Below are 24,752 nucleotides of genomic sequence, written 5' to 3'. Positions count from 1 at the left end.
CATTCATTCATTTTTGAAAACATACCATTACTGACATAGGAGAGCAGTGTTGCTCTTACTACGTTTCATCATGTAAAATATAAACAGCAGCAAGAGAGGTGAGGAACTAAACTAGAAATCCTAATAGCTGAGAGGCAAATTCAGCCGCCTTTTCTAGACGGCACTTTGCCGCACTGACATTGACAGAAATATGCTCAGGAGGATGTACTACTCAAATAGGCAAAAAGAATGTATATTGTTATAAAGGTGTGCTTATGAGTTGCATTTGTGACAAAGAGAAAGCAAATTTGCTCTGAGACGCTCTGAACTAATACTACTGCTCATTACTTTTCTGTTTCTGCAAAGGAGTGGCTTTTGCATTCGGTCCTATTAAAAGCATGAGGGTAAAATGGTAGGTAGCAGCTGTGGTGGTGTTATGCCCCAAGCGCTTCGTACAAAGCCAGCTCAAATCTTTATGTCTTGGGTAACAAAGTTCTCAAAGTGATCTGAAACCAGGAGTTGTGTTTCTTGTTTGTGGTCCTTCAGTTCTGGTGATTAGGCTAGCAAGAACAGATAATGTCAGGCTCCCAACCTGATAAATCTGGTGAAGAACATGCTGAGGGTTGCTCTACATAACAGCATGAGACTGGAGGCAGCAATCCGTTTGGTTTCAGCTGTGATCACCAGCACAGGTCAAGATCAGCAGTGAAAACAAAAGACTTCTTGGCCCAGTTCCTGCAGGCTGGCATTTCCATTTGTAGATGTGATTTCTCCCAGCTCCAGTCTGTGCAACTGGGACTGTGCTGCAGGTCTTATGATGGATTACGACAGTCCTCTCCTTTTGCTCAGCACAGGTGTACCTAACTATAGTTTAGCTTGCCCTGACAAAATCACTGGACGAATGGAATTGTGAATTAAGATTACTAATATATTACGCATCATAAACACACAGAGTAGTCATCCATCATGAAGAAGTTATCTTTAACCCATTATAAGAACAACATGACCTTTGGGCTACTCTGCTGCCTGAGACTGCTTGAAGCAGAAATTACTTGCAGCCTGTCAAACACCATTCTGCAGTAAGGATTGATGTTTTAAATGATGGCCCCTGGATTTCACATGTTAAATTGCAAATTCCAGTCTCACTAACTTTCTTTTCAGGGTCTCTGAAGACCATAAAGGACAAAAATGAAACCCTCCTGGCCTCAGAGGACAGATTTGAAGCTGTTAATCATTGTAATTCCACTGACCATGCAGCATATCAGTTTTACACCAGCAATTCTTTGGAATAATTCTGAACAAGGATCTGGGTAAAACCTGGGAGAGTCCACAGGAAAAGAAAGTATTTATTCATTTCTTCTAGCTGGAAAACATGACGTGGCCTTTTGAAACCAGGACCATCAAAACAGAATAGAGGTCAAAACTGTTAGCTGCAAAAACATTCTAAATAACACAAACAGTGCCAATGTCTCTCACTGTATTTCTTTCCATGGCCATAGCGCGACTGACAAGGCATGTAAAAATTATTTCACTCTATGGAGAGCACTGCGTTGCTGCATTTCACTTGGAAGAGAGCAGTATCCAACCGTATCATGTCTAACTGGTTCATAGAAATTGCACCAACTCTATAGCCCCACTATTTTTCTTTCCACAGCTATAAATAATTCATGTTATGAGCTATGTGAAAATAAATGATTCCACTGTGTGAGAAGGTGAGGCCCCATTTATCTTTAAACTGACTGGTACCCCAACTTGTCAAGCGCCTGTTTGAACTTCACAGACAGTATGCACATCTGCCTATCACATAGGGAAAGAAAACACAGTGGAGACCCACCATGGTATCTCTACCAGCTTTGAAATTATTTAGTCAAATACCCCCATACTATTATTGGGACTGTGCAGAGAAGTCATAAACCTGGTGTCTTCAAACATAATTCTCAAGTCACTCTTTTTCAATTGATTCAATTTCTTCAGGTTGCAGAAGAATGGCTCAAACTTTCTACAGTGCTGTGCTCCCCCACAACCCCAGGAATCCAAAAGTATATGTAGAACCGTATTGCTCCATGGGTGGTTGTATGTAAAATGCCCTCACAATCAGTGTTCAGACAACGTGCTGGTCATTTCAGACTAGGAGGTCTGATTGGGCTTTAAGTGCATGAACAATGAAATCCCAAAGGATTTCTCTTAATGCAGTGTCAATATTGTTAAATGATACCTTGCTCATACAAGCTGCTGATCTGCTACAAATACGAACTGATGTGACCAGCATAAATGGGACACATGCAGAGATGGAAAATACAGGCCAATGAAAAACCACAGAAGCATTAAAATTTACTAGTCCAACATGTCAGGTGAAGGTTTGACATAACAGGCAACTAAACACTCAAGCCTCTCATTAGCCCTGAAAATGGTTAATTCCACTCTCCCATGCAAGTAAAAAATCCCAAAAGGAAACATATAGTTTGAACAAAGGTAGTTAGAACCTTCTTTAAAGTTGTAATATTTTGGGGGAGAGAGCAATCATAAATATTAGTCTGTAGATGGAACTGAGCAACACCGTCACAAAAGCTGTGGGCCTGTCTGGACCCAGAAACAAACCCTGGGGCTGTCCTGCTGCTCACAAATAGTGAAGTGCCACACCAGCTTCTGTGACTTACTGTCATCTCTATGTGCGTTGTTAAATGTAAGTCCAGGCTCGTGGCAAATCCTGCAAGCAAAGGCCTGGCATCAAGACGGATGCTGTGGTGAAGTCAAGCACGATTACTCTCTGGACCTGCTTATGTGACCCTAGAGCCTTGTGCCATTGGCTAGTAAGTCACAGTTTTGGCACACAGATCCAAGCACTCTTTGAAAACGTCCTCTCTTCATAGTTATTTTGCAAAGCTCTCCATACTCTTTTTGACACTTAAAAGCTAATTTCAGAAGAATGGAAGGGGCAATAATTTTAGAAGAATGAAGGAGGAATAAATAAAATGTTTCTGAAATATGTGATTATCCTAAGTTTTCTGAGGACCTCAAAATATGAGGGAGGCAGTCAAATCAGCTTTAAATACAAGAACAGAAACTCAGATGCTTTGTGATAAGTTGCATAGCAACAATTTGACTGGAGGAAACAGCCAGTCTGTTATTTTTCTTTCCATGTCCTTGTGAAAATTAATGGGAATGACTGCTCCTGTTCCACTTGTACCTTTTTAAGCTTTGCTCAGCATAATTCATTATCTGGATGGACCTGGTTCTGATCAGGGTGTGTGTGTGCGCGCCTATGTGTGCATGTGTGCATATGAACTTGCAAAGATTTGCCTTGCTGCATAGAAGCCAGAGAACAAATTAAAAAGTAGGGATTTTAGGCAACCTAGAACTTAACATTTTACGTAAGCTGCTTAAAGGCAACTGAAAGGGTAATCGACATGCAATCTTCACTCAGCTGTTGAATGATGGTGGATATGGAGATTTCCAAAGCCTCACCACAGGCAGAAGTGGGGCTTCTCCTTTCAATGGCTGGACAAATATTTGAACTGATTGTGTCTGTCTAATCCTTTGCAGTTTTAAAATGCTACCTAGCTCCAGGAAAATAATACACTTTCAGATCAACCTAAAATAATTACAGAAACTTCATACCCTTCTTGCTTTTATTAATGACATGTTAGGATTAATAATGCTATTACCTGCATACAGTGAACACCAATACAGACATATTTTCTGCAAAGTGGGCTAGTCTGCTAGTTCTTCTTATTCCCTGCTTTCATAACTTTGCTTTGCTTTTCTTTCCTTCTCTTTTCTCATGCTTATACAAATCACCACTGTCCCCTAAACCTTGTAACTAGTGTTGCCTTGTTGACACAGCCATTGGTTCATGCAGACCACAAAGTACTTTAAAAAGCAGCCACAAAACTTTTTAACCCCATGTCAGAGGTGGGGAAATAGAGGCACAGAAAAACAAACTCACTCATCCACACTTGAATCTAAGCCCAGCGCACAACCCAACAGGATATCTTGCTTAGACAGTGTGTCAATCAGCACAGGCGTGCACAAAGCACATGCTGTTCTATGTGTTGCTCTACATTACAAATATTATACAGAGCCACCAATACTCAGATTGCAATTATTTTAATATTTGCCTGCCACTTTGCAATAAAACTTGAAATACATTGAGTAACTCAGGGTTAATGTAGCAAAAGCTATCAGGCTGCACTTGCAATGCTCTAAATAACATTTTCCACCGCGTCTTAAATAATGCATACGAGGGATAACTTATTAAGGTAAAAAGATAATTTAATACCCTCAGACTCATTGGATTCAGTGCCACTGTGAGAAAATCTAAATCAAAGCAGAACTTAGGTTCTACTATTCCCTCCAGAAAACGTTGATCCAGCTGTTGTCTGGTAGTTTACAGGGAGTTCTAAGTCCTAGTTCCAGTTTTACAATGTGTTTATCTAGCAGTTTGGGCAAGGTAACACTTCTTTGCTTTCCTTCTCTGTATGATGGGGTATTGGTACTTATCACTTGATATTTTCAGGACCAACACTTTACAATAGATTATTATAATTGAACAAAGCATTATGAATTAAATTACTGTCAAAGATTTTGAGTCAAATTTACTATTGTTTTTAATTTTAATCTGGTCTTCTGAATGATTTGATACAGCAGGATGTTCCACACAAGTAGTGCTTTGCCATGGGAGATTTTGTGAGTATGTGCAGAACTGTATGGCCGTCTCCACTTTAGGAAGTATATCTGCTGTTCCACCACTCTACTGCATAGTTCATTGCCTTTAACATGCCTTCCGTGATTCAGGGGTGAATCATTCTATTTATCCAGTGTTTTCTACTTCAGGATTTCAAAGGTCAGCAGCTTATCAGCTTCATTACATTAAACCTACACTTCCGCAGGAGAGATACATTTAATTAATTCTTCTTTAACAAATGTGAAACTGAGGCAGGCAGGGTAGTGTGTGACTTCCCTGCATCAGATAGCTAGAAAATGAAATAAGGCATATATTACAGCACCTCTAATTCGAGTTTTGCACATCAGTGACATCGTCATTTTCCCTCCCACAGTGCTTATTAACTGTAATGTATGATAAACATTACTGAACTGAAGTTCCACTAAGTAGCAAATGAAGGTTCTCTGTTTAATTAGCTTTATGGCTAGGTTGTGGGGCAAGGCATTTTCCTAATTAACAGAATTAAAACTAGACTGGGCAGACAGGAATGAGCGTAATTAAAATCTAATCTCCCTCACCCTGAAAAAAACCAGCCCATAAAATACAGAGCTTTGTGTAAATGCTCTTAGAGCATGGAAAGGTTGAGACAGGTTTCAACACATTTCCCTCATGTCACTTTCTCCATTTTCACCTGTTATCTTTGCAATTTCACGAAGAAACCTGTCTTCCAACACAGATGGCAATCTGTCACGTATGGATTTAGGTGTCAGCTATTCTCCTCCAGGACACATCCACTCTGACATTATCCACCAACCAATCAATAAAAGAGTCTGCCAGGCTGCCAAGAGATCAATCACCTTGTAAAACAAACATTATGTCCTATTATTTTCTTATTACAGTTAATTAGATTTATAAAACACAAAAAGCTTCAAAAGTGAAAAACGCAGAAATGCTGTCAGAATAGTTTAGGCCCTGATTCCTCATTTATGAAAAGGAAGGGATTTACTAAATCTAATGTGAAGGGAAAGGATTTTCATTTTAAATTTTTGCTGAACACTGAATTCTTTTTTAAACTTAAAAACATGTTAGTGCAATGCTACAAACCCAAACAGTGCAAGCTGTCTTGGGCTCCAGAATGTGGACTGGAGAATATAAAGAAATAGACGGATAGAGTAATTTACTGTCTAGGCTGAGCTAAATGCAAAAACTAACCCCTTCCCTGCCTCAAAAGCCATAGGAATCCCAAAAATAAATTTAGTTTTGCTTCTACTGTAACATTTCTATCAATCAAAATGCTGGTTATAGAACACTGGACAGGGAGAAATAAGTGTGCAGTTAGGGCTCCCATCTGTACTTGGGGACAACAGGTAACATCCCTCTGTTTTACAAAGCACATGGAAAGTCCAGTACGTCAGACTCTGGGATACTCAGATGGTAACAATGACCACACAAGTACGTGCAGACCTGGAGGCTGTGGTTGAAATGGTGGTACAGAATTGTGCAAATACTGGCTGGCTACTTACCTACCCTAATTATTCTCATTGCCACTATGACCGTAATAATTCTATGTTTAGTGTTTCTGCAGTTTATGCAGGAGAAGCTGAGATGGAAGAACTATATGGGTTGCTGAAGGTTACACACATCAGCAACAGTAAAGGAGCCAATTCAGTGTTTCTTAAGGTATAAATCAGACAAGATTGGGAAGCTGACAAGCCTGGGCATTTTCTCTGTACTAGGTCTCACCAAAAAACAAGGCCTTGCTCTTACAGTATTCAACTTTTCCATGTAATCTCAGAAGAACACAGAGGCAAGTGAGCAAGCTGTGCACTATTGGACCAAGACACAAGGATCCCTAGACATACCTCATTAACTCAATTTACCTTTACTCATAGTTGGTTTTATTTTTCCCCTTGGAATTATTATCTGCTCAAGAAAGCTATGTGCTTATTTCCAAGAATCTCAGTTTGCTTCTAAAAATTTTGTTTGAATTAATTAAATAAAATTAAAAAATAAATTTGGTATTAAGAACAGTTGAAGATGCAGATGCTCTCTCTAAAATCCCACGAAGAGTATGCTAGCTCTCCTATGATAAAGCTACTCCTGCTGAAAAGGACAGCTGAATACAATTAGCCCGTGATAATTCAAATGTCTCACAGCTGATAATGAATCAAAGAAATTTGGCTGGTGACCAACAAGTAACCCTCCAAAAGTTTTTGAAGACATTACTTCAACCAACCGGGGTCTGTTCTGTACCAGGAAAGACAAATACTTCACTGAGAGCAGGATCTAGCTATATAAAAAACAAGCTGTATTTTATGATGAAAAAAAGCAATAATAAAAGAATGAAAAAAATACTTCAAGTTTTGAATGTTGGTAGCTATGATCATGTGAGTTGTCAATTCCCAAATTACCGATAAGCACAGCACACTTTTACATAATAAACTGTGGTTGCTGATCCTCAGGGTGCTTTATATTGTTGAATAAATGGAAGCTCTTTTCAACAACTGAAATGCAAAATATGACCCTCCCAAGCATTAATTTAAAGGATTTAGCATTTTCAAAGGGGAGGTTCACAAAGGCAAATAACAACTGCAAGTTTCCAGGGAACAGGGATATTGCCTAGTCATGAAAAACCCCTAACTTAGTACACATGAATTTATTTTGTGGGGATAGATGGAACCCTTGGGAGGGAATGAAACTGAATGAGTTACATGGCAGCTGACCCAAGTCTGCAATATTTAACGGAAGATATTATATTTGTCTGTCATGAACAAGTCTACAGCAGAGAAATGAACTGTATGTCTTTAACTTAAAAAAAAAAAAAAGGCAGCAATCCCCCTTCCCCCTCCCCAGATAGGGAAGGGACAGTGAAAGTTTCACACACCTTCTGGATCAGATAAGTCTGCAACAAGTTACAAGGCAGATGTTACCTACAGTTTTGTTTCTTGGATTCTGCTCTCCACCCTCTTCTTTCTTTTTTGTCTTCCATTACATTTTGTTCTTTCTGATAAATTTCACCTGTGTTGGTATCTAAAATTTGCATTTTCTCTCATATTTTTTTTTTTTAGATCCCATGGGTTTATAATTTCATTTTTCTTCACTATGGCCTGGAACTTCAATTCTCTCTTAGGAAGTCTAGATCAAATTATGCCTATATATTTAAAATTCACCATTCTGATGCCCCGTTGACATATGTACCCATTAGTCAGTGACCAATTGCTCATTTTTCTGATCCTGTCACGAGGCTTCTGACCACTTGCAGCCACCTACCACCAAGTTTTCTATCTTGTCCTCCTCCAAATCCCACACATCTTCTGCTGATGACCAGCATCCTTCTGTCTTTCCACCACCTCCACCACCTATAGTTTTACCACCAACTCTTCTGACCCTTCTCCTTTCTTTGTGCCTTCCTCTGCCCCTCAGTTAGATGCTCTGCCATCTTACCACATGCCGGATTTGCCTCTGCACCGACAACAGTCAACTCCCTCTTTTCTTTAAAAAACTAGGGAAAAAATTAGAATCCTAATTCTGAGTCACCTCCCAGTCTTAGCAAGCCTTCAAGCAGCTGTTTCCAGGGCAGCAGTGATGGGCCAGATGACTATGGCCCCCTCACTGGACATGGCACCGAGCTTCTACTGAACTGCTGCAGCTGCCTGCCAGATGCTGTTACTGTTTTCTTCACATTGGGTCGATCTTACTTGTTCTTTGTCTTGAGACTGGATAACACTGATGTAATCACATAAAATGACTGTGGCCTCAGCAATAAGGCTATTGCAGACAGACCTTAATGCTTACTCCTCTCATTGACATTTAGGTAGATATTTTGAAAATGTTTTTGTAGCTACCTGGGAGCTCATGCTCTGGTCTGATTTCCTAGACTGATCTATCTCTTCTAAACTAAACAGCTTTTTTGATAAACTGAACTTGACCATTGCTCTTCCATCAGTTACTCAGTTTTTGTTCTCTTAGTCCTGATCTTTATGAGGTTTTCTTTGGACACAGACAGTCTTACATCTTGCTTAAGTCCTACCAAAAGAAAAACAACCTCAAAACTGCCTCTGTTATTTAATATTCCCTTTTGGCTTTAGTCTCCCATTTGTCACGCCTATCAAATAAAACTAGAAAATTTCCTTTGTGTCTTCTTCTTTCACCAGCTACAAGTCTACCTGTTATCTCTGCAGCACAGTCCATGCATACGGTTGATTCATATGTCAAACAATTCCCTGTAGAAGCATTTACTGGGTTGCACTGTAACACAATCCTCTGCTTTCCCAAAGAGGTTACAAAGGGTGTGTTCTCAGAAGCCTTGTCACTACTCAAGCACTAAACAGGACCACTGTTTTCATGACAGAAGTCCTAATTTTCCTCTTATGTAATGTTGGTTTTGTTACTTTTTTCTTTGGTTAGGCAGCTGCATCTATTGTTTCATATTGTTCCATAGTCCTAAATCACCCACTAACTGCATTTGGTTGCTGCTTTGGCACAAAAGCCTCTATTTTCTTAACCATATGGGTTTTGTCAGATGAGGAGGATTATTAGAAAGGGGAAGACACAAGGGAGATCCTGTGCTGCTCCTGTTGCTGCAACATCTACCCAGAAAATCTGCTGGTTTCCATAAACTGCTTGAACAGGCTGAGATTCACACTGGTCTGCCTTTACCAAGAAGCTATCTGCTTGCTTCCTGAAAATGGCATGCGTTCTCATGACGCTTTAACTATGCAGAAGCACTGGGAAATGGATAGAACTTGTTTGTCAGAAGTCAATTTAAAGACAATTCAGCTATTTTAATTGAACATTTAATTGCACATTTAATCTGTGCATCACATGTATAGAAAATGACTGGTTTTGTTCCTCCTAAAAGCACTAGTCTAGTTGCTGGAGGACCCACATTTCCATTACTATCGTTCTTCACATCTGATGTTCATGAATTCATTTAGGTGCTGACTTCTGCAAGGCAAAGACACTCCTCTGTCCGTTCTCCATTCTGTGTCATACAATTTACGCATACAAAGATATAAGAGGGTTTTGTATTTGACTATTTTTTCTTGTTTTTAGGATAAAAGACAGAACTCAACCACAAGATTTGTGTTTGCCTTGTGTTCAGCATGGAGAGGGAAAAAGTACTTTTTGTTTTGATTCATGGCTGTAGTGGCTTGTGATTATATCTGATCTATTTTCTGACAGCTCTTTACTTAAATGTACACAGAAGCAAACTCAAATGTTGTTTATATTTGAGCATGCACTTACTTTTAGTTACAAACACTGGCAGGGTAAGTTGTTGTAGCTTGAAAGCAGACTCGTGTAAGGGGTCTGATGGAAGTAGAGTTGCTGTATAATGAATTACGAAAATGAGATCTTGCTTTGACCATTGGGAAGATTACTCTTGGTTTAAGTTTATGAGAAGCAGGGAGAAAGAATGGATCAAAATAAACCACTTCAGTAAACACTTAAGGGTTGTTAAAAGACAATGCATACTTTAATAACTAACTTCTAAAATTCTCACTCCTGACTCCAGGCAGTTTGTGAGCCGGCTTTGACAAACAGGCTATGGCCTCCTATTGATAAAAATCAAATAAGTCTGATTCCTCTGGAGTAGGATGTTTTTCTGAGGGAGTGATACAGAAGGTAGAAGGAAACCAGAAAGGGACTGGAACTTTGTCCTGCATTAACTTTTACATGTGAGCGGAGAACACAGGCCTCTTTGCACCACAGTATTAACATCCACTTTTTTCTTATATTTTCGTTCTATTGTTGAGATCAAGAAGAATCCCCTTATTCCTCACTGGTCTGACTCTGAAGGGAAGTGGAATGGAGCCCAGTACAGAGATGTTTTCAAGACAAGTAAAGTGGAAACCCCATAGGCTGGGATTAGACTATCTGTGTGTGCTTGTGAGCATGTTACTGCAATAGGATGTAAGTTCAGAGGGTGCCAGCTGTTCCACGCTGTTTCCCAATGCACATATCTTTAAGCATCCTGGCTTTCCCTTAGTTACTTTTGACAGACTCTAAGCAATGAGTATACTATTGCTCTGGGATATCCCAGAGCAATCCAACCCAGATAGCCTTATTTATGAGTAGCAAGTGAAGATAATCTACTTAATAGTTTAAATGAAAAGCTGCTCTCTGTAGTTGTCACTGTACCTTTGACTGAGAGAAAGGCTAAGGGACCATTTTCCATATGCTACTTTCCAAACCAAACTATGACTATAAGACATCATCATCAGCATGTTAACAAGATTTAATGTGCTGTACACCAAATTACTCTGGCATCAAGCAGCAATAGTATGAAGCAGGTTTAAGAATAAACTGTTCTATTAACTACATAAATTATCTTAAAGATATGCCACAGAAGTAAATAACCATTTCAGGTGCTGCAATTATCAAGGGAAATGTAACCAGAAGAAAAGGGAATAAGATGAGTAAGTCTCTGCCCTTTCTGGCTTTGACAGACATCCTCTTCAAAAAATCCACTGCTGCTTGTAATCTTGTGACTGACATTTATGTTGACATTTGCTGGTACCACAGCACTCCAACTGCAGTGGAGTTGATTTGACTTTATTTTTCCACACCACTTGCATATATGTTTTTTCCCTTTTTTTGAGAGGGTTATAGCTAATAGCTCATAATGCTTAAGTTCCTCAAACATGTTAAAAAAAAATCTTCAGGTTGCTAGAGAAAGGTGAGCTGGAAAAAACTCTTTTTGTATGTCCTAGGACCTGCTCTGGGTGCCAATACAATACTTATTGACACCATTGCCATGTAATGTAGAGCAGGAACCAATATTCCTTTCACTGTGTGGAGTATCACAGAAATCACACTAGAGGATACTGCTGATGGGAGATGCACAGAAAGTAGACTGGGGATCTCACGTAGGAGTAGTCAGGCAGCTATGAACAGATTTGTCTCTACAAGGAACCTCTAGAAGTTTCAACTCTTGAGGAAATAATTTAAATTCCTTTTAATTTAAAACGCTGATGTATGTGAATGGACTCAACAGAGAACATAATTCCAGCTTTATAGCACGGTATCTTAGTGATTCTAATGCAGTAAGCTCCTCAAAGTTATGCAGATAAATATCCAAATTCTATGGCCGTGCACCTTCAAATGGAAGTTACATGCTTCAGCAGGGAACTTCGGTTACTTTTCAGCATGCTGTTTTAGCAGTCTTCTCTAATGCTCCTTACACATACATGAAAAATTAATGTATAACTTCAGTAAAATGGTAAACAGAAACCTAAGAATTTTCTGTGACAATCTAACCTCGGAAAACTTTGTATTTGGGTGGCTACTTTCAAGGAGGTCTCTTTACAGCTAAGGAAGAAAACTAGAACAATGCCCCCCCAAAAAAAACCCCAAACAAACAACTCAAAAAAAGTTATTTCACATGAATTCGTTTATGCTGGTCTTGCATTTGCCTCTTAGATGAGACAAATCTTAGTTCAGGAGACCTGCTCCAAACTTGATTTGATTCTAAAGGCATTAAGACACTTAAATGATGTGAAAAGTGTGGCCGTATGTGCCACTGAAGTTCTGTCTGCCTTGGTGTCAACTTCACTGATGCATGTATTTTACAGAGGTTACCTTGCACAGGTATATATTTTACTGTCAAACTTTTACTGGCATGTAAAAAAAAAAAAAAAGTCAAGTTGATCAGGCATATAACCCAACAAAACCGGAGTTCATCATAGGTAATTACTCCTACTGCTAAAACTCCCCCATTTAGGCAATCAGTAAAAAAAAGTACCATTCTGAAACTTATCTAACTGATCACAGTCAAAGAAAGGTAGTATCAGTACTCAAGCAAGCAAATAGTTGATGTACCAGATTAACAACTGCATCTTACTAATAATAAACAACAAAAATAACCTGCAACTCCTTCTGGCGTTCCTTTCTAAAAAAAAGAAAGAGGAAACATTTTCAGGTTCATATGAATTGATTGGGACTGACAAGATGCAATTCTAAAAGCTTTAGTCAATTTAATCCAATTTAGAGAAAAAACCCAGGACAAATTTTAAGTAATTTCGACAAATGGAATGATGGAGGAAATCATAACTGTTCACAGATATGCTGTAGCCAGGAAATGAAGCCAAATTGGCCAGCTAAACTGTTCATTGTGAGCTTTTCACTTAGTGTTAGTGTGTTCTGAATGAAAAGAGAGGAAAGCCTTCAACATCTGAGTCATATTCTCATACCAAACTGATGTCAAACATTAATTTTAAACAATTAATTTAATTAAACCTTTCAGTTCATATTTAACAAAACATGACATATTTTGCTTCATTGAAACTCATTCTGTAACAAACTCTTCACAGAAACAATTCCGTTTTCAAGATGTAATTAATTTTCAGGGTTTCACTTTTTTGTATCCAAAACCAATTTAAAATGCATTTTCTTGCTGTAATCGGCTGCAATTAAGAAAGATAAAAAAGAGCAATTACTATGTCAACCTAATAAAGCCAATGCAAAAACTCCCTTTTATTTCAATAAACTCTGATTCAGTCCTTTGACTGACGTTTTTCATTGGTCTCTCTGTTTATGCTCTTCTTTTCTAGATTGCTTAATGATAAGGAAGATTACAGAGCTGAGTTCCTGGACAAACCATTCAACGCTAAGGCATTTCTGATGCTCCCACTGCAACACAGTCAAGTATTTAAGCATGTAAGTGCCACATTGCTGCATCTGAATGCAAAAGGATGGGGGCCTGTTTCAAGGAAGTAGGGAGCACACTACATTGCCGGGTAACCATGACAATGAGACAGCAGGAAGAAGAAATGTTTGCCTAAACAGCATCCAGTCACATAACCCCAGCGTAACACCGCTCTAGTTAAACAATGTGCCAGGGGCTAAGAAGGGCTTACTTAGTGTTGCACGGTAAAAATGCCCCATCTCTAGGTGGAGAGGTGCAGGGACCTTTCTGTCTCCTCAACACATGTCCATGACATCACCTGGGTTTGGCAAAGATGTATTTGTGCACATGTATTAATGTTGCTGTATTTAGCCACAGCCGGTGGCAGATTACCAATGTAATATTACATTGCTACTAAACCCACTGACATTCTAGTACAGCTGAGCACCTACCTTCCCAAAATCCCACTATCAAGCCTATGAAAATGATGCAAAGTAGAAAGTTAGCCAAACAAAAATAATATACATCTTGCTATTACAAAACATCTATGGGGCACGGCAAAGTTAGGTGGCACTTTATAGATGTTAATGTAAAAGCCATATTTGAGATGTGGCTTTTGCTCCACAACCCTTAGAAATCCAGTTCTGCTTCTCTTCTGCTTAAAAATTTTATTTGCTCTGCCTTTTGACTCGAGGAGTTCAGCAAGTGCTGCACCCTGCACAGTTCCCCTATGTCTATGTACAGTGCTGGGAAGCTGCATTATTCTGGGGCATAAGAGTGCCTCGGGGGCAGTTTCTTTGTTAAATCCCCGAGGCAGAGATGGAGCACATCAGACACACGGTCCTACATTTTACACCATGCCAGAAGCCTATGTCCCTTCCTCTTGCTCTGCTTCACTTCTTACAGAACCTAGAAAGAAAGCCTGTCTCTCACATGCCTTTTGCAGTCATTCCCAGTCCTTCTCTACTGTAAATCCTGGAAGAAGAATGCTCCCTAGCTCAGCTTGTCTCCCATCCTTCTGTAACTGCCCTCGGGCAGATGAGCCCTTTGTTGTTTGATCCAGTTTGGCAGCTGGATTTAAACAATCTGTGCTAAACCTAATCTACTCTGACTTCACTCTTCTTGAACCCCCAGTTTTTTGCAAATGAGTCTCCTGCTTTATCAGCTACATAAGTTGTATTTAATAGAATTAAAATGCTAAACTGATGATACTTCTCACTGAGGGCAGATTACCGCTGGATTCCTGAAAAGGGTACTCAGCAGGAAGGATGCACAGAAATCAACCAGCAAGGGAGCTAGGGACCACGGAACCCCTGATATGCACAATAGAGGGGATATTAAAAAGTGGGTAGGAGGCAATGAGCAATAAGCATCCTGGGCCAAAATGTCTTTTAAACCTCTGGCTCCCTTTCTGTCTGCATTAGCTGACATCTGTGGGCTGACTTGGTAGGCATTTAAGGAAATGAACTACACTGTTTTGTCATGTGTAGTACTATAATCAACAACATCAAATGAACTCAGCATCAAGCTGGGATCACCCAGTTACAATGGTAGGAGAAATTAAATAGCGTTAATTGGAGGGAGAATATAGAATTCCTTCTGCCTGGGGTGTGTCTCTTAGCTGACAAAAGCCTGCATGGCTTGGCTTATTAAGAGCCAAGTTGATAGGAAAGCTGAAGGGGGAGAAGGAGCATTCTCCATTGTGTGCCAACCCAGCTAAGGAAAGGCCGGAGTTTCAGATTAACTTTTAAAGAACAGCAAAAGATTAATGAATTTTTATCCCAGTCACCATTAACACATCTGAAGGTGCCTCTAACTAGACCACATACAGCACTTTTTTTCTTATTTCACTATGAGATCAGGTAAGTAATATATGTAAGGGAGAAAGTCAGACAGAAAAGATTTTTTTCAGCTTTCAGAAACCGAAACAACTTTCCACTACAGTAGTCTTCCTACTGGCTACACAGCTACCTGTACATATTCCATGTGAAAACCTTCTGCACAACATTTTTTTTCCTGTTTTATTAACATTTTATGTAATCCGGACTGCACTTTGCATTAACAAAAAGAGCTTGATTCTTTGAGGTACAATGAATGCTCATTTCCCACTGAGCCTGTGAAAGAGGTCAACATGCAAAACTGCTCAAGGTTGGTCCCTTGTATTACTTGGAAATTGCTTTCCTGCACCCTCCATTCTCTGATACATTAGGAAAAGGCTGGGAGGAATACCAGAGTATCAGCTATGACTCAGTTCTGCACTCTGTGATTTGAATCCATTCCAGATTTTATGATAGAACTATAGCATATGAAATACGATATTGCAAACAAAGTGTAGAACAATCAGTTACATTTAAAAGGGTTTATTTGCCATCTTTTGGCAAATAAAGCATGTGTGCATATACTCGTTCTTAAAAAACTGCCCTTCCTTTTGTATATATACTTGCGTTTTTTCTATACTAAACAGTTAATGAAATTCCAATTACTAAACAAAAAACTGTGAACACTGTGGACGGTAAACTCTTTTTCTCATTATATGTCTATCCAATGCCTAAAACAGACTAGTTCTGGTTTTTGAACAGAATCATCTAGGAATTTTTGCCATTTAGAATAATAGTATTTTTATTTAATTAATTAATTATAAAATAAAAATGTTCTTTAATTTACCTGATTCCCTTGTAAAAAGTAAGGAAGAAAAGTGGAAGAGATTTCCATAAAATATCAGTATGGTAAAAGCACACAACTGAGGAAATCACCTCCAGTGAGCTAGAATTACAGATTAATAAATTACACGATGTCCACCTGAGTACTCAAAAGTTCAGATGTTTCTTTGAGTCATAGTTAATCCTCTTGAATCTAAGCAACTACATAATTTCAAATAGTAGCTGCACTATGTAAAATGTCTTAAGAGAGGAAGATGCCAAAATGGACTGAAGAATCCTAGACTTTCCAATAAAAACATTCTTTTTGGTCAACATTATTTGCTAAATTCAACCTAAGCATATTAATCATTTTGCTCAACTCACAGTTGCATTTTTCAGTTAATATATTAATTATCCCTCCAATTTCTCTCAGATTTTCTTATATGCCCCATCTCTCTCCTTTAATAGATAATAGCATGTCTTTCTTCCATATTTAGAAATAAAACCTCTCTTAAAATGACGCTTCCATGAAAAACCTCACTTGAAAATGTTGTGATGCTTGATGGACTTGAAAGCTCTGCCCAAGAAAGACAGGCTGTGACAGCTGCATGATCCCTGAAGATGCTTTAAAGGGCATCTGACAGATAGTCCATTGCTCTTACCACACAGATGTAATGTTACAGCTAGAGGGAAAAACAAACTGCATATAGGAGAATCTGCAGGCCAGTCAAATCAAGGAGAATGAGGAGGAAAAAAATCAAAGGAGAGAACTTGAGCTGATCAGTCTTTTCCTTTTTTTCCTATAGAACTCAGAGTAAGGAAGGTGCAACACTGAGTTTTCCGCACCCCAGCCTTTTCCAGGCTTTACCTGTAAGAAAGAGGAGCCGAGAAGGCATCAATGTCACTCCAACAAAATGCTCACTTTTGCACTCAGAAAATGCCGATCTTAGAGAGCATTCTTGACTAAGGGCTGCCTGTGAAAGCTACAGAAGAAGCTTCACTTGTCAGTTTAAGTGCAGGATCCTTTGTGCACAGATTTAAATGGGAAGTTACTTCAGCTTCAGGGAAGCAGTAAATCTAGCCCAGAAATCTCACAGTGCAATACATTAGATAAATATTATTAATTACCATTACATTAAATGTAAAACATGTATTTTACCATTTTATGATGAAGAGTATTTCCTAAAATGTCAATAAAGGTTAAAAAGAAATGACCTGGTTGGTTTGTTAAGCCATGTGAATTAGTTTCCAGTTGCCGCTTACTTTAAGAAAGAATCTGCAGCATCATAAAAATCAGATTCTGTTTCTTATATTTTCTTCTCATAAAAAAGGGGGAAAGACGAAATGTGAAAGAGCTTAGAGCTAGGGTATTTGGTTTGAGGATCAGTTGAATATTTCATTTTGTCTGTAGCACTAATTATAGACTTGAGTATTATACAAATACTGTTTCATATTAGTTCTATGGCCAAATTTCTAAATTTAGAACAAATCTTTTTTTTGTGATGCAGTTTTAATAATAAACATTATGATCAAGTCTAGGTGTATGTTACAGTATTAAAATGCCCCTTTTTTAAGCACTCGGTGGAATCACTGTTACTGCTCTGCTATGGCTTAACTAGTCTGCCTGTAGAAATGAAGATTTATTTTTGTGTGGCTTGAACTAAAACGACTGATTTTTGATGTGTGCTCACCCTTAACTATTAACATTGTGTGCAATGGCAGTTTAAATGTTTTATTTTCAAATAAACAGGCAAATGGACTGTTATTTCTATAAATACTAACAGGATCATGCCCAAGCACTGGGATTTTTCAGCCTGGAGCAAGAGGAAACCACACATTTTCTGTTTATTTTTGTGGGTTTTACTATTTTAAGTAACATCAAGCCCCGGACTGAAGATATTCTGACATTTCTGGTTACTTTGAAGAAAAGAAGTCCCAATCGTTTCTTAGCAAGTTAGGTCAACTTATGCTCAGTTACTGAGTAGTAAGAAGTATTCTCTGTGACAACAATATATGCAATGTCCTCCTGGATGTTCATCACCATGTCTCTTGCAATGGAGCTCAAGAGAAATACATAGGAAGATGGGAAAATGGTTGATGGAAGGCCTGGTCCTACTAACTTGATTCCAAATCTACCGATGTGCATAGTGCCGTTAAGTGTGATTCTGCCGGGATATTTGAGAACTGTCCCCGTCTCCTTAATGGAGAACAGATGTTGACAGTGATATCAGCTGCTCATTTCTGTTCTTTCTTCCCCTGACCTAAGTTTTAACACATTCATGAGGGAAAAATTGCCAAGGTTCTTGTGCTGCCTCTGCAACAGTAAAATCTGAGCGTCAGCTGTACGGTTTAGACCTGTGCACTAGTAGACATTGTTTTGGTTTTCCTTTGTAGCTGGCTACTTAATGTTTTGAAGGGTCAGAAATGGACAATTGTCTGGGTTGTTTTGAGCAATACCTCTGCATCCTTTGCTTGGCTTCACTTAGTAATAACCAGTTGATTATCTGCAGGTAACGAAGTGCCTGCTGAGAATTTTAACTTGCTTTTTGAATGGACAAATTCAGACACTACTAGATGACTGAAGTTTTACAAAGGTATCAGACTGTCCTGTGAAACTGAAGGCTTTCTGGGCCCAGAGTTGTTCGTCTAAACCTCTGGTCAGTTTGAAACAGTTTGACCTCTGTATCTCATTTCTTTGCAGTAATAAAACCCTCTAATAAATAGAGAGAAAAATGATTGAAGTAAGTAAATACAGAAAAATTAAGGAAGGAGAAGGCTAATGAACTCAATTGCAATCAGTAGGCCAGTATTACCTTAACTCAAAAGTATTGATTAAATAACTGAATATTTACATCTTGTACTGGAACCGCTGAAGGCAAATGATGCATTGCAAAGCAAACAGAAGCTGACCTTTGCACGTTTTCCCATCAGGCTGCAGGGTAAATCCAACTGGGCAACTGCATCGTACCCCTGTCGCGGTATCCTTGCAAGTCCGATCACAGCCTCCATTATTGACAGCACATGTTTCTGCAGAACGAAGGAGAAAAAGAGAGAGAGAGGGAGAAAGGAAGTGTAATGAAATGTTCTGGGGGAGGGGAGAGGCTCTTCGGGGCAATATTACAACATTATGAAAGCAATCTAAGTTTAAGCAAGCCAACTGAAGCAAGCTGTCAAGGTCATCAGGGCCCATGTACTGGTTTTGACTGGTAAATCATTTCCACAAGTCAGGATTTCTTTCTCCCCCCAAACTGGTGTTTTTATTTATTATATTTAGTTAGTGCTTTTGAACTGTTTTAGACAATAGGATGGGTTATTACATATGAAACAAGTTTAAAAAGAAAAAAAAGTGATTGCCTTTAAAAGCAGAACCAAACATTCAGTCTGTTTTGTATCAGTCAATGTCTAGCTGAGGCTTTTTAAGGCTCATGTTTTAAAATGATCTTGTAGGCATAATGAACTTTAAAAAGCAGTAGAAAGCAAAGCAGAGTGCTAGACTTGGAACTGAGAATTTAAAATCCGTAGTTAAGAAAGAGTTAATGGAAAATGAACTACATATATCACTTTGACAAGAATCTACATGCCCAATCTGTTCTTACTGAACTACAAGCAAAAGGCATCTGGGTTTTGTCCACTTAAAGCTTTTTGCAAATTGAAAGGAGTTTGGAGTGGGTGGGAGGGCATAATTGAGGTCACTGAACCCATTCCAAGCTGTGTCATTGAAATTTCCCAGTGCTTGTAGTATGTAGAAGGGTGGCTGGGCAAACACAGGCAAGAGAAAGCTGCAATACTTCTCAGCTTTTACAACAGTGGGCAATGACTATCAGGTACCACTACATTAAAAAAAAATAATCTTCAACTTCATTACAGAAAAAGCAAAAACCACTCTCTTGTTGCCATTATTTTCTGTTACTCATGTGCACACACACACACCCTCCCCACACACATACATACACACACACACATCCATAAAATAGATAAAAGGCAAGTGAAATGATTAACTTTGCTTTGATCCAGAGAATAGAGTGGATGTAAGGATGCCAATTTAGCATGTCAGTTTGAACTGTGCATTTATCTGAAAAGTATTTACTTCAGAGAGCAAGTTCTTTTAATTGTATCTTTTTCAGTTGCTCTGGCTTTGATTAAATTAAAATACTCCCCTACCCCCCAAGACTGCCATTATTCTACTCAGCTCACCTCATTCTGGCTTTCCCTAAAGAGGCTTTGTCATTACTTACTCAGATTTACAGACTCCTATTGCTGAATATTCACAGCCTGTGTCACAATTGTACCCTGTGGACAGGGTCTGACAATAAGCCATAGGACATGCTAATCAGGAATTGCCTTAGAACAGAACATTGATCAAAAATTATTTACACAGAACAGAAAAGGCTTTATCTTTCAATTGACTAGTACTAAAAGATTTTTATTTTAAAGTAGCCTCTGCTAATGCCCTCAAGGTGAACTCGGACCGGCCCTTTGGAGGGACTTCACTGCTTCAAAATAAGAGAAAATGGTGTAACTGTTTTTTTTTTCATTTGCACTGGCACAGACCTTCACATCAGTTGTGGAATAAGCTGCTGGCGCTTATGAACAAACTGAAAGGAAGGGTTGGGGCACACATGCATTAACAACATGGGACAGAACTCTGCTGTCCATATACGTTCACACATGCTCTACTAGACAGGTTTTAAATTTTTTATGCCATGTGTGCTATGTAATAACATCATATAGAAAAAGCAATTGGTATACAAATGGATTCGCACATAACTGCCAGCAAGCACAGATAACAAATGGATTGATACATCTTCTGGAGCAGCTTTCTGAAAATGGAACTGAGTCTGCAACTCCTTATTTTCAGGTGGAGTTCTTGCTCACCTTAGATGTGACTTGCAAGATCTGAACATGATTGCTCCTGTAATATAGTTCTGATTTTCATCTGCTCCCCTGGGAAGGGCTATTTTATAGACTTAAGAGGCTGAAACTGCTACTTGAAGAATTTTTCTGTGAATGACAATGTTGGCATTTCCATTTGTATGTGAATGTGTGTCCATCCTCAAAGGCAAACATATCAAATAATTTTATGTTTCAGAGAAGGGGAAAATTTTTGGATCATTTAAAACTTTTTTACTTGGGTACAGTTTAATGGTAGGATGATTTGCCAGGAGTAAAGAGTTAAGGTTAAAAAACAGGAAAAAAGGCTGAAGATGTGCGTTTGGCATGGCACTGCAAAGAGCCGTAAAACTTACTTTAGCAGATTAACTTTGGTGTATGAAGAGTCCTTTATTGCAGTTCATCAACACGAAATGAACATAAGCAGTAATATTTCTGCTTTCTGGATGACATCCAGTGAAAATGAATAGACACAACAATTTTTTTTTCCCATGGCATGGATGACTGGATCTATAGGGTAAGGGTCATTCAGTGAACAAGAGTTATTTCTATGTATAAATAGAGGGAATCAAGCCAGCTTTTCTTATTTTCACAGAGATTTAGCAAAACAAACCAAAAAGGATAAATAACCTTCAACTTTCCTGGTGACTCTGACTTTAATACATGATGAACTCTAACAGAATGAAGATCCAAGCGAGCAAGAGGACATCTGACAGTACTTCTAACATTTTTGGTAAATAGAAAGATGTATTGATGAAATTCCTTAAACTCAAGGTTGTGAGAAACATTGGTAAAAGGAAGCAAATGTGAATAGCATGATGTGGGAAAGAGGTATTATGAGCTATAGAATAACTGAGGCCTATATACAGCATAAACTGAAGTGTGTCACCAACTGTGTTTCTGTTAGAGATGACTTCAACTCACCCCTACCAAACTTTAGTATATATTTGAAATGCAAATACAAGTTTTATGTCTCAAATAAAGAGCAGAAGCAAATTACTTATTTCCAAGCTATCACACTGGAGAAGCTATACTTATATGGAAGGGAATGAACGGATGTTCAAAATTTGGATCAGATCTTCATGGTGATATTGATCCTACAGACCATTTTCCACTGTTTTTTTTCTCTGTGAAAGGCAACCTCAGCACATTTATTACTATTCAACCCCACCCCACCCTGAATTTTTTGAACATTTCTTATGGTATTTGTTCTGATGGGAGGAACAGAATAAGAACTGGAAGACACAAATAAAGCAGTGTCATGTAACTGACAATAAGATACCTTCTGAATCACGATAAAGCTCATAATCTGAAACTATTAAGACTTTACTGTGAATTTAAAGTGATGTTTGCAGCCCTACTTACATCCTTATTGAACTCCCACCAGAAAACTCACGACAGGAACTGGGATCTAAAGAAAAGGACATCTGTCTACTTAAGGCAGTCTGGGACAGCTTACATTCTGTTTTTCCAATGTAAGCTCCTAATTTTGGAACAATCTCCCATGTATCTGCTCCCTGGGCCTATAGAAAGGAAGTAACCAAAATCATTACCAACATGCTATACCTGCGGTTTACTCAATTAGGATATTCACTGTTTTAACAATACTCCATTGCACTATGGGTACACTATCCATTGCACTGCTTCTGGATATTAAAATACCTTATTAAAAAGCACCAGCTTGAGCTGGCGGTCTTTCAGCACTCTGTCAGGAACATGAAGCTACATGGGTGTTTGGTGCTTTAATATGTCACTTCAGTGTCTGCAAGGGTTTAGCAGGGAAAGATCAGTTCTCCAGGTTCTAGTTCTGAAGTTTTTGAACTAAAGCAGAATTTCTACCAGGTGGCAATAGGGCCTGGTCACTTTCTTAAAAAGAAGACTGATATCAGAAAGGATTTATTTGGCTTTGAATGCTGTTAAATGCCTGAAACTGAAGATATGTGTCATGGTTTGGGAACATCTCTGAAAACCTAAATTTTAGCCTCTTTTATGAAACAGGTGAACAGTACCATTCCAAATGTAAGCCTCTATTCAAATATGTTTATTTGGAAGTGTCCAATTATTTCATAAAGCCATTGAAAAACGGCCTTAAAGACAGGTGTCTCCAAAAACCTGCCTCCAAATTTTATGCCTTCCTTTTATCTCTACGATCAAAAGAATGTGATGTGATTTTAAGCATATTGCTCAAAATCAGGCGAATCCTGGAGCCTTTACAATTCACTTTAGCAGCCTGGGTCAGTTTTAACTAAGATACAAACCTGTGTTTTAGGAAGTGAAATATGGTGGAAAGCAGAACAAACTTATATAGGTCTATGGGACTAGAAGGGATACATCTGAATTTTACATTTTACAGTAATATATATCTTAGTGAGGCCACTCTCTATAATCTTTGATGAGTCATGAGGACAGGGTAGTGTTCCTGATGACTGGGCAAGGTAAACATCAAGAAAGGCAAGAGGGGGCATCTGGGGAACTACTGGCCAGACCAGCCTCACATCACACCCCCATAAGTTTATGGAGCAAGTCATCCTAGGAGCCATTTGCAAGCACATGAAAGACAAGAAGGTGATTTGGAATGGCCATCATCGACTTATTGAGGACCAACTGTGTCTGACTAACCCAACTGCCTTCTACAGTTACATGGCTTACACTGTGAATAAGGAGAAAGCTGTGGATGTTTTGCAAGTGTTTTGCAAGTGTTTTGACATGGTCTTCCACAGTATCCTTATGGCCACAGTGGAGAGAGAGAGAATGGATAGACAGGCAATGGAAAATTGCCTGGAGAGCTGGACACAAAGGATTGAATCAGTGGTACGAAGTCCAACTGGCAGTCTGTCACTCGAGCTATCCCTCAGCTTCTGTTAGTGGTACTAGGGTCAATACTGCCTAATGTCTCTACGAACAACCTGGACTAAGGGATGGATGACACTTTCTGCAAATTTGTGGATGATACCAAACTGGGGGAGCAGTCAATACACCAGAAAGCCAGGATGCTATTCAGAGGGGCCTTAAGAGGTTGGAAAAAATGGTCTGAGGAGAACATTATGAGCTTCAACGAAGGCAAACCCATCTTGCATATGGGAGGGAATAATCCCATACAACAAAACAGGCTTAGAACTGACTGGCTAGAAAGCAGTTTTGGAGAAGAAAACCTGGGGTCCCTGGTGGACAAGTTGAATGGAATTCAGCAGTGTTTCCTTAAGGCAAAGGTGGCCAACAACATCCTGACTTCTATTAGTAAGAGTATAAGCAGAAGATCAAGAGAAGTGACCCTATCCCTCTATTTACTTGATGCTTGAAGTAAGACCACCTGGAGCGTTGTGTCCAGTTCTGGGCACGCCAGTGCAAGAAAGACATGGACACACTACAGCAAATTCAGCGAAGGCCTAGAAAGATCACATTTAGAGGGCTGGTGCACATGACAAGGCTGGGAAGCTGAGGGCTGTTCGGCCTTAACAAGAGAATGCTCAGAGATCTTATTTCTGTCTACAGCTAACTGATGGGATAGTATAAAGAAGATGGAACAACACATTTCTTGGAGGTGCACAGTGGAAAGATAAGAGGCACCAAACAGGAGTTAGAATATAGGAAATTCCAGGTTGATGCAAGGTAAAAATTTTTCATCATGAGAGTGGTCAAACACACGACCGTGTTCCCAGGGAGGCTGTGAAATCTACATCCTTGGAGATATTGAAAACTCAGCTGGACATGGCCCTGAGCAACCTGGTATAGCTGCCCTTTCTTTGAGCAGGAGGTTAGATTAGATGACCTCCAGAGGTCCCTCCCAACTTACATGAGTTCTATGAAACTGATTCACATATCCTACAGAGATTAAAAAAATCTGAGTTTCACTTTAACTGTATTTCTGATAAAGAATACTGGAGGGGAAGAGGGAGAAGGGAAGCAGGGAAGTACCATGAACACAGCAAGCAGCACATCAAATTCAAGGGCACAG

At 39.0% G+C, this 24,752-nt stretch overlaps 1 protein-coding gene across 1 annotated transcript in view; it reads right to left on the bottom strand.

The window, feature by feature from the left end:
• Positions 1–24,752, bottom strand: part of SCUBE1 (signal peptide, CUB domain and EGF like domain containing 1) — a 209,818-nt gene that overhangs the window by 58,380 nt on the left and 126,686 nt on the right. The window contains exon 8 of the mRNA XM_040596675.1: positions 18,818–18,934. Coding sequence (XP_040452609.1) covers positions 18,818–18,934 — 117 coding nt within the window. The remainder of the gene's footprint in view (positions 1–18,817; positions 18,935–24,752) is intronic.

Source organism: Falco naumanni, chromosome 5, assembly GCF_017639655.2.
Source record: "Falco naumanni isolate bFalNau1 chromosome 5, bFalNau1.pat, whole genome shotgun sequence".
Lineage (NCBI taxonomy): Eukaryota > Metazoa > Chordata > Aves > Falconiformes > Falconidae > Falco > Falco naumanni.
Note: the sequence above shows the minus strand (reverse complement) of the source record. Positions and strands in the feature narration are given on the sequence as shown.